Source organism: Apaloderma vittatum, unplaced genomic scaffold (genome assembly GCF_000703405.1).
Source record: "Apaloderma vittatum isolate BGI_N311 unplaced genomic scaffold, ASM70340v1 scaffold17196, whole genome shotgun sequence".
NCBI lineage: Eukaryota > Metazoa > Chordata > Aves > Trogoniformes > Trogonidae > Apaloderma > Apaloderma vittatum.
In genome coordinates, this window is record NW_009723543.1 from 57,404 (window position 1) to 67,355 (window position 9,952).

General features: G+C 48.0%; 1 protein-coding gene across 1 annotated transcript; it reads right to left on the reverse strand.

Annotated features, from left to right (window-relative positions):
• Window positions 1-5,888: 5,888 nt before the first annotated feature.
• TRIM32 (tripartite motif containing 32) lies at window positions 5,889-8,884 on the reverse strand. Its single transcript, XM_009872165.1, has 2 exons — window positions 8,757-8,884; window positions 5,889-7,905 (listed from the first exon to the last, which is right to left on the reverse strand). Exons 1-2 carry the CDS (start codon window positions 8,882-8,884, stop codon window positions 5,889-5,891), a joined length of 2,145 nt encoding a protein of 714 aa, XP_009870467.1.
• Window positions 8,885-9,952: the final 1,068 nt, after the last annotated feature.

Here is a 9,952-nt window from a genome sequence, read left to right on the forward strand (position 1 = left end):
ACTGTGATTGCCATTGACCAACCCCAAATTTTATGTCATGCAGAGTGATTAAAAGCCTGGTTTCTGGGGTTGCTTGGTCTGGCTCTGTGCAGCCAAGCGATGCTTTAACTCCTTGTTGTGGCCTTCGAGCAGGGACCTAGAGATTGACCCAGCCATTGATCTGTGCCACAGGAACCTGCATTAATTTTCTCCTTCTTCAAAGCCAGCATTTAATACTGACAGCACCTCACCAAGTTCATACCGGTTGTGTGAACATCTTCGTTTGGCAGCTGGGGCAAATGTGACACCCCCGGCCACCTGCTTGTGGGCAGGAATGTGCTGGGTCTGGCTGGGATGGAGTGAACTGGCTTCGTCACGGACTCCGTGGTGCTGCACTGTGGATTTGGGTCTAACCTGGTGCTGATAACACCCCAGTGTGTCAGCTGCTCCTTCCCAGTGCCTGGGCTTCCTCTCTGTCCCAGTGGTGAATAAGCTGGGGTGGGCAAGGTGTTAGGAGGGGACACAGCCAGGACCGCTGACCCAAACTGGGCTGTTTCACACTGTATAATGCCATGCTTGGTGAGAAAACAGGAGATAGAGGCTCAGGGTCAGCCCACCCCAAAGAGACTCACAAAATGTACAGGAGGAAAAAGAGCCATCCCTCCACCCAGCAAATCCACCTGCTAAAGGGTTGTCAGAGACCTGGTTGTTCTGTGGCTCCTTGGACTGGCTGGAGGAGGAGGAGGAGGAGGGCTTGGTTAGGGAAAGCGAGGAGCTGCTGTGATAGCAAAATCTGTCAGCCCCTGTGGGATTTCCCCAAGAGCTGTTCCAACTTGCTCGTTCCCACTGCGATACACAAAATGCAGAACAAATGTCTGTAAGTGCTCCGGCACTCACAGAAAATGGAGACGTTGTCAGCAGTAACGTGGAGGGTCTCGTCTTGTCCCGGATTTGAGTGACAGCTCTGTTCCTTCGCGCGGTGCAGACTAGCTGAGTCTCAGTGTGGGAGACTTCTCCAGCTGGGAAAAGTTGGAAAAGCAAATGGCATGTTGGTGCCACGCTGCCATGGAGGAGCAGGCAGGCTTGGGGGACCTCCTCTCCCTTGCCACGAGGACCTGGCAGAAGCCCAGCTGGGGAGCGGGGAGGGATCCTGGTAGGCTTGAGATCTGCTGTGCACGGGTAGAGGAGATTCAGAGGGTTTTGCTACCCAACAGTCACATAGCTTTAGGTTTGCAGCGAGTGAAATGTTTGGTTTTCTTGCATTTTCTGTGATCTCTAGATAAGAGTTTCCTTGGCTGAAGTTACCTGAGCATGTTGGGCGCTCAGCAAGCTGAGCTGTGAATGTGGATGCTACAGATGTGAAAGATGTTCCTGCTCAGTAACAGATCATTTATTAAAATAGTCCATGGAGGGGCTGTGCTCTGGCAGGTCCTATCACACTCCCTAAGGCTTCCCCCATACTCGCTTCTCTTCTCTTGGACCACGTGTCATTGCATTTACCTTTAAGAGGTTACAGTTTTCATGCTTTCTTGGGAACTCAGCAGTGCAGACAGAAGATCTTCATTAAATACAAGCCTTATTAAAGATACAGCCCCTAGCCCTGATAAAACAGCGGTCCTTATTCTTCCGAGTTGGGTCTGTGGATCCCTTCTGTCCTCTCAAGGTCTCATTTACCTCCCTTCAGGTCTGATGCTGCCATTACACAATTAAGATTGAACTAGTCAGTGGGAACCTTTAGTTTTGATTTTCTGGACACAAACAAGTATATTAAGAAAGCTGTAAGGCAAGCTTTGCATCTATTAATGGCTTTCCGTTATACCTGCTTGGTCAGAAGTGCATAGAATTTACCCGTCCTTCAGATCTGTTTCTATAAACAACCACTCTATTACCTTTTAAACACTGTTACTTGCTTGTGATTTATGTCATTATATTTGTTTCAAAACCTCCAGTTTTGACATTTTGTTCAGAGGAGGAATAAACAATCTAGCTGGTTGCCGTGAAAATTAGTTTAGACTAAAATATATGCTGTGACTCAGTCTGCTAAATGACCTTACGCACTACCCATTGTAATCCAAAATTGCCAGGCAAGTAGAGTAATTAGTTGTGCAGAATGAAGTAACTTTAAATCCTTGCATTGAGTAATGACCCAGAAAAATCACTTAAGCTGTACAATAGAAAAGACTCGAAGCATCTGGCTTTATTTTTACTTTTGTTGCTCTGCCCTCTTTGATTAAGAAGCAGGCTTTCCCCCTCATCCCTTTAGAAACCCCAGCTCTCTGTTGCTGCCCAGAACAAATGTTCATGGCTTACTTGCCGCTACCCTAAGAAATCCTAACTTCTCATAAAACGGCAGGGTAGGTCTAACAGCACCGGCACGGCAGTCGTTCTCCATATGTTTGACAAACCAGCAACTCGTATCTATTTAAAGAGCTGCTTCGCATCATGTGAGATGAGCCCGAGTGAGAAAAACCTTCACCCAGCTCCACAAACTCCGCCGGGCAGCGGGACCGGAGGGGAACCTGCAGGAGCCGCTGACGTACCAGTGCCTGTGGCAAATAGCTTAGCTCTCCTTTGGCTCCGCCGAAATGCGCTGGTTTAATTAGTGAGGTTTTTTGCAGCATTTATCAAAACTATTCTGAATAGGTCAGCCCTCATAGCAGCTCTCCTACCAGCCTGAGAAAATAAGTCACCTCTACAGCAGGGCAGAGCTGAGCCGGAAAGCTCCTCGGGGAGCCAGGGACGTGGGTGCTGAAGCCTTCAGCCGGGCTTGTGTCCTGCAGATTTGGGCCAGACCTTTAAAACATCAGGTGTGAGCTATGGTGAAAAGTAAAATACTGCCCTTGTGGGAGTACTGCCGTGAATTAAGGTACGAAACCCTCGAGTTTGTTTATGAGGTGGGTAGCAAAGTGTCAGATGAAGTTACATGAGATCTGGCAAGGAGATCAGATTTATCCTCTGCCACCTGACGGCAAAAAAGGGGTCTCGTAGCCATTGTGTTCTCAGGTCTAATCTGGTAAACACCAGCCTGCCACCAAAGGGAGGAGACAGAGTGTTTTCAATAAGAAAATGAGCCATTTGCAATGCGCTTTTAATTGGATCAATTTTTCCTTTATTACACCATCTTTAAAAACCAAACACATACGTATAACCAGACAAGCTCTTTCTCCAGGTAGAGAGCAGAAGCCAAACTGTTTCATCACAGTCCTTAATTACTGCATTTCATTTCGTTTGGCACACGATCACAACATTGTGTGGGGGCACCACAGCAAGAAGTATAGCTCTGCAAAATCATCTCACAGTCACCGTTGAGTTTTGTCAGGGCACGTGTGGACCCTGGGCAAGGGAGAGCAGGTTTTATTATTTTTTATTTTTATTTTTCCCCTTTTCTCCCTGAAACCCAAGACTGGAAGAGCTGCAGGCGACACACACCCCCAGGCACCGATCACAGTGTCCTGGCCCACCAGTGCATCGCAAGGGTAGTGTTATTTTTCTTGAATCTCTGAGTGAGAAACAGATGACAGACGCTTTGTTTGAACTGTGGAACCAGGAACAGGCTGGAGTAACCAACTGCTCAGTTTACTGGACCAGTTTTTATGTCCCTTCAAGCACTCCAGGAAATGTTATTGCTAGTAGTGTGATGTTTATTGCAAAAAAAAAAAATAATCCATTGGAACAGAAAACGACAGAGGTACACATTATCATAGATAATATTGCTTCAGTTATTCAGGTCCACAGTAGCTTCCTGCTTGTAGCAGTTCTTAGAAACAGGAGAAATGTTTAAAAGAGATCAGTAGGAGAGGAACTGCTATTACCATAAAACTGGAAAAAAACCCCGCCTTGAGTTACAATGTAATAACTGCAGAAAGGCCCCTAATAGTCATCATCTCCCAAAAACATACATGCAAGATGAGATTGCCTTCCCAGATTGCTGTTACGTACCTCAGGCAACTGCTTCCTCCCACCCGAAAAAAAAGAGAGGCAGAGAATGTAAATAATTAGGTGCAAGTCGGTAACGTGGCGCGGAGGAGCTCAGGAGGAAGAGGAGGTTCAGTGCCCTTGGGCTCCCTCAGCACCATGTCAGTATCTTTGCTCCTGCCCCACAAGCTTCTTCCAGTGAATTAAAGCAAGAGGAAGAGGAAGCTGCCCTGAGGGAGAGGCACCTCCATCACACAGCTGGGTGTTTGTGGTGCTTTGGCTGAGCAGAACTGGGAAAGGGGGGGAAAAAAACCCAAACCAAAATCCCACCAAAATGTGCTCCCAGTGCTTCCTCTGCAAACCCTGGAACTGCCAAACAACTGGCTGGAGCAGCAGCAGCTCCAAAGCCTATTTTGCTTTGCTGTTTCACTTGGGGAAAGTACATGGGAGCTTAAAAAACATCACCTGTTGCATACATGTTGTAGCACAAGTAGCAAACAATTTGCTGTAGCGTGGCAGCCACCATAAAATCAGCTTTTATATTGTCTGTCGTGCCCCCAAATTTGCAACTACATTGTTGATAGCAACAAATAAATGCACTGCAGTGTAACTATTATCTGTGGCAGATTAACATGCTACCACTGTGCCCTATTTAAATGCATCTTTCCTTCAATAAGCTATTCTAGGCGAGCAGCACCACACTGAGGTACACATTTATCAGCCAGGAGAGTAGCACTGTGGGGGCCTTGGTTCACACAGCTGCAGTTTTGTGCTTCATTTGGCCCAAAGCCGTGATGAACATGAACTCTGGTGCCTGCTGGTGCCTTAAGTTAAAAAAAAAAAAATAAAAAAAATCTGAGGAATGTGCTGCTTTGCTGTGCAACGGAAAAAAAAAAGCAATACACCAATGGAGGTGCTTCCAAGTGTTAAAAAAATAAGTGAAACACTCCCCCCCCCGCCCTCTCAGCAATGAGGAGCTTGCACTTAGGAAGTGCAGGAGAGTGGAAACCTATTGTTAAATGCAGTGGTCTGGAATGCAGAACAGTGAGGTGCAGGTGAACACACAATATTTGCATTTAATCCCATTTACTACCCAGTCTTGTTCCCCCAGGCCCCCCCACCTCCCCACAAAGCTTTAGACACCAGACATACCTTCCAAAGACAGTTTCCAGGACACATTTAATTATAGATCAACAGTAAGTATCAGTTGTAGGTTTCCCTATTTTTTTATTTCTTCCAGCCCCCTCCCTTTTTACCCCCTTCTCCCTAGCAGAACTCTCAGTAGTAGCAAAAGCCCTGTTGCCGTCTGAAGGCAGGTTTCTGGCTCAGCTCGGTTTCCCACCATTGCACAGCACTCACTTCACATTGAACAGACACGGTTCACAAATGGCACGACGGGGGCGATCTCCTGAACACCAGAAAAATGGGAGAAAACCCTCCCTTGTCAGTCTGAGAGTAAAGCTCCTTCTCCGCGCAGTTTAAGAGGGCTATTTCATTTTATGCAGTGCTGCAATCAGAAATCGCTCTCTCCAGTAGTTGCCCAGACAACTGCTACCCAGTTCCTTGCAAGAACCAGAGAGAGAAGAGGATTGCCTCTCCAGTCCTCGAAGGGAAGGTGATTTAGAGCACTCAGTCAGTGTTTATGGCACAAAGAAAGATACAATGGTTGACACTGGAAGTGTAGGACCCGTGGCGAAAGGAGGTGAGGTTTATGGATCGACCAGTCATTTAGCAAGGAACCAGCACTCCAGAAGGATGGCTCCTTTCCTTTGGGCTTGTTCTTTTTTATTATATGGATTTTATATAAAAAGAAAGCAGACCACCACCACATAAGCTATTTTGTTTCTAAACACAAAATGCGACGGCCTCCATGCCAACCCCCCTTTGGTTATGGCGCAACCTTCCTGCGACTGCTTGAGGCCGGTTCCCGTCAGGTTGCGATGGGGCTGGAAGGATCTCTGCTGCCCAAAGGGGCTTTACTTAGAGACATGCCTTTAGGGGGTGGAATATCTTCTCAGGTGGTAACTGTAGATCTTAATGCAGTGATCCCAACAGTCCAGCACCAGCAGCTGCCCTTTGGGCGTAATGGCGATACCCACGGGACAGGTGAGTCCTTCCCGGATTAAGATATTGTAGCCACCTCCTTTAGGGAAATGCAGGATTTCTTTACGGCTGCTGTCAGCAACTATGAGGTCTCCCCTGGCATCGACGCACATCCCAGCAATGCACCTGAAATCCTCGTTCTCGGAGAAGAAGTGGCTGATCTGGCGTCCCAGCTGCCCATCCGGGCCAACGGAGCCAATGGAAAAGCCTCCTTCTAAATGGTGCTCGTACTGCCGGTTCTCCAGGTTAAGCCCCAACCCTTGAGTAAAGTAGATGGTCCCTTCGGCGTCGCAGGTGACAAACTTCGGGCGCACTGCGCTACATAAGCAACTGTACTTCACCACCCCCACGCCACGGTCCACTGTGAAACACCAGAGTTTCCCTCCTTCCACGTCAGTCACTACGAACTGCCCCGAAGGCAGAGCGGCGATGCCCCAGGGCTTGCTCAGCTGGCTCCGGTGACAGGCCACGCAGTGACCATCCATGGTGTAGACCTTGACAGAGTTATCGTAGCTGTCGGTCACACCTATCAGGCCATGGCAGTTCATGGTGACAGAAAGGGGAGTCAAGTTGGGCAAGTCCGCTCCCAGGAAACTCAATACGAAACTATCGATTCCGCTGGGGCTCCGGCGAATCTCCTTCAGAAAGCCCTTGCGGGTGAAAACCTGGATTCGGAAGTTACCTCGGTCTGCCACAAGCACCTCGCCTTGCAGGGTGACGTGGAGGCTGACGGGGAGATTGAACATCCCCGGCAGGCTGCCCTTGGAGCCCATCTTCCTGATGAAGTGACACTGCTGGATGCTCGTGGCTGCTTCAGGCATCCGTGGCTTGGCTGGCGAGGAATTGGGCGTGCAGCCACCTTCCTCCTGCACCAGGTCAGGCTCCCTAAACGACGCCGATGAGGATGCTGCGGTTTCCATGAACGATTCCTCCATGTTAACGGTCCGAGGCTTCTTCACCACCTGCCCGATCTGCAGTGGCCCCACGTGGCTCACCTTAAGGAGTTCGACCTCTTCAAGAGTCAGCTCCTTCGGGAGGTTGTTTGTCAGTTCTGGTTCTTCCTCGTCTGCTGCCTCCTCCAGGAGAGCTATATCTCCCTGCTTTATTTTGGCAAGGAAATAGTCACAGCGAGACATGATCTGCACTTCTGCTAAGTTCAGCAGATAAGCTTGCTCCTCCATTACCTGATTATTTACCTTCTCCACTTCAGACAAAGAAGTGGTGAAGAACTTGCGGGACCTGGCCAGTTCTTCCTGGATCTTGCGCTCTTCTTTGCTGTAATCTTGCAGAACTGCTTTGTACCTAGATTGCAGGTCTCTCGAAACACCCTCCAGAGCTGCTTTTCTTTTCTGCAGATCACCCATGAGCTCCCGAAGTCTGGCAAGCCTCGTCCCAAATTCCCTCCTACGCTCTTCAGCAGCCTCTTTAATAGCAATGACTCTGTGCCCTTGGGGCATGTGTGATGCCTCCTTGCAGGGCTCACATAAAACCAAGCTACAGTTCTTGCAAAAGTGTCTTGGCAACCTTCTGCCACAGACCTTGCACATGAGAAGACCCACCACTTCCCCCAGTCCGGCGGTGTCTATGATCTTCAGCACAGTAAGGTTGTCAGTGAGCTGAGCTAAGCTTGTGATCCGCGTGATTTTGCTGCAGAAGGGGCACCGTATCCCATTAATGCTGTTTGCCAGGAGTTTCTCCAAGCACTGTTTGCAGATGGTGTGCCCGCAGTGTAAAAGCTTGGGCCTCAGGTGCTCCTCAGTGAAGGACTCCATGCAAATGGGGCACTCCAGGACCTCTCGGAGGGCATCCGAGTTGAGATGAGGGGCGGCAGCCATGGCTTTCCGAGGCAGCTTTAACCGGTGCAAAGGCTGGTACTCACATCTATCCCAAGGTGCTCCAGTTCTGTCCAGAAAGAAAAAAGGAAATGTGATTTATGTCAGCAGCAGCAGTTACATATACATGCAATTTATTGCTGATTTATCACCCAGTCCTGGAAAAAAGGAGCCCAGTTAGCTCTTCCACATGTGGAAAGGATGGGTTAGTCATTGCTAATCTCAGAGCGGGCAAAGTCCAAAACTAACTTGCAGCTCCTAGTGCGATGAATTACTCACTTGCAAAATTTGTAAGTAAAACTAAAATAAGTATAATGGCACAATAAGGAAGACCAATAGATATTGATGACTGAATCATCTCCCCATGGTGCCCATCTCCTGCTGCCAAGCCTCCAAGTTTACATAATTTACTGAAAGCCAGGGAGATTAAACCAAGCATTCAAAATGTTGCGCATCAAAAGAGGAACCAGATGGTGCAATACTTTAGGACATTAATATATCACCTCTCGAGACCTGCGTTCAGACGTGACATCAGATACGAACGAAATAAATGTGGCTGGTTTACTCTGCTTTTCTAGATAGCCAAAATAAATTCTCAAGGTTTCATACGTTTGCCAGAAAGTGAAACCAGAAGGAATGATCTGTCAGCTTCCACTCATTCTGGGAATGACTGTGCCTACTGAAAACACACAGTGAAGACTTCACACCAGTGTATTTCATTAACCTCTGCGATGCTGCATCACGCTTCAGCGTGTAAATTAAAACCCAGCTCCACGCAGCAGTGTTCTAGCAGGTATTAGCAACAGTGGAGTTAACAGACAACTCCAACCATCCGTTAACAGACACTGCAAGTGTTCACCATTAGTTCTTGAACTTAGCTTAATTGCATATCATTTCTCCTTATTTTACAGTCTTGCAGCATTGACCTCGTTCTTGCATTCTGGTTCAGTTTTATATTGCTCTGGCTGCCATTCAGCTTCAATCCAGGTTTCTCCATCCTCACATCCCTCCCAGCAGGGAGCAGATCCCAGCAGCTCTCCTGCTAAAGCAGCCATCCATTCAAAAGGAACAGAACAGGGTTCACACCATTAAGTTATTATTCAGTAGACTGGGTTTCAATACCTTTGCTCCTGCACTGCTTAGCCCTTAAAGGAAATGAGGAAGAAAACATTTCTTCTAGGGGGAGAGGAGGAGAAGGAAGTAGTTAGTCTTTAAAATGAAGAAACAGTCACTGAGGGATGGGAAGGGACAGCTTTTTCTGAGTAATGGCTGCACATACGCAGCGCCCTCGCTCCCCTGCTGGCTCTGCCCGCTTCCTCCTCGCGAGCATTTCAGACCGAAAGGTTCCCTGTATTTCAGTTCAGCGTTTGATCAAGTGGAAGAAGACAACCGCCATGAAGAAGAGTTCTTTGTGTGCGTACAAAGGAGAAAAAAAAAAAAAAGGATAATCTTAATTTATCAGCTGTAGTTCACAACAAAGCCTACATTTCAGGAAAGGATTCGGTGGTGCAGCAGAAACTCTGCCAAGGTGGGGTCTGGCCCTTGGCTGGAGGGTGGCATGAGGGTGTCACAACCCTGGGGGGCAGAGGCAGTCCAGGCACTTGCTGCCAACGGCACCGAGCACGCTGCCCTTCGTTCTCAGCGCGGGGAAGCAGAAGCCTGGGCACTTCCAGGTAAATCAGAAACCTTCCTCTTAGGGATGAAAAAAGTGTATTTAAAAGCGATTTTTTAAAATGAAACACAGGATGCCAGATCCGTTATTCTTATTTTCCTTGGCAATACATCAAAAGACTTGCTCAGGGAAGCAGCGCAGACACCAGATACTGAAGGTTACATAAAAAGCTACCTTTACAACAAGTATCTTCATTAAAGAGCACTGGCGGAGCGGGTTTTGTCTGTCTTAGGTTTTTAGAAAGATGATTTGCATGACATTCGTTTCATGCATAACCCCCTTTTATCAGAACGCCAGCACACACACCTTAGTAACATAGAATTATTTTTAATGCTGCATTTTCATCTTTTATCTCGGACTCAGCCGTGCCTTCATGGAAGTTTTAACTGCTGGGTTGTTTCCTCAGTCCCTCCCAGGGCAGCCCCTCTGGCGCAGAGCAGGGCACCAGAGA

What these genes read in the sequence shown, in the direction of transcription:
- TRIM32 (XM_009872165.1), bottom strand. Translation starts at nt 8,884, where the DNA reads ATGGCTGCTTTAGCAGGAGAGCTGCTGGGATCTGCTCCCTGCTGGGAG. An exon ending in GAACCAGAATGCAAGAACGA is followed by an intron (nt 7,906 to 8,756) that starts GGTCAATGCTGC and finishes TTTTTTCTTTCT; the next exon opens with GGACAGAACTGGAGCACCTT.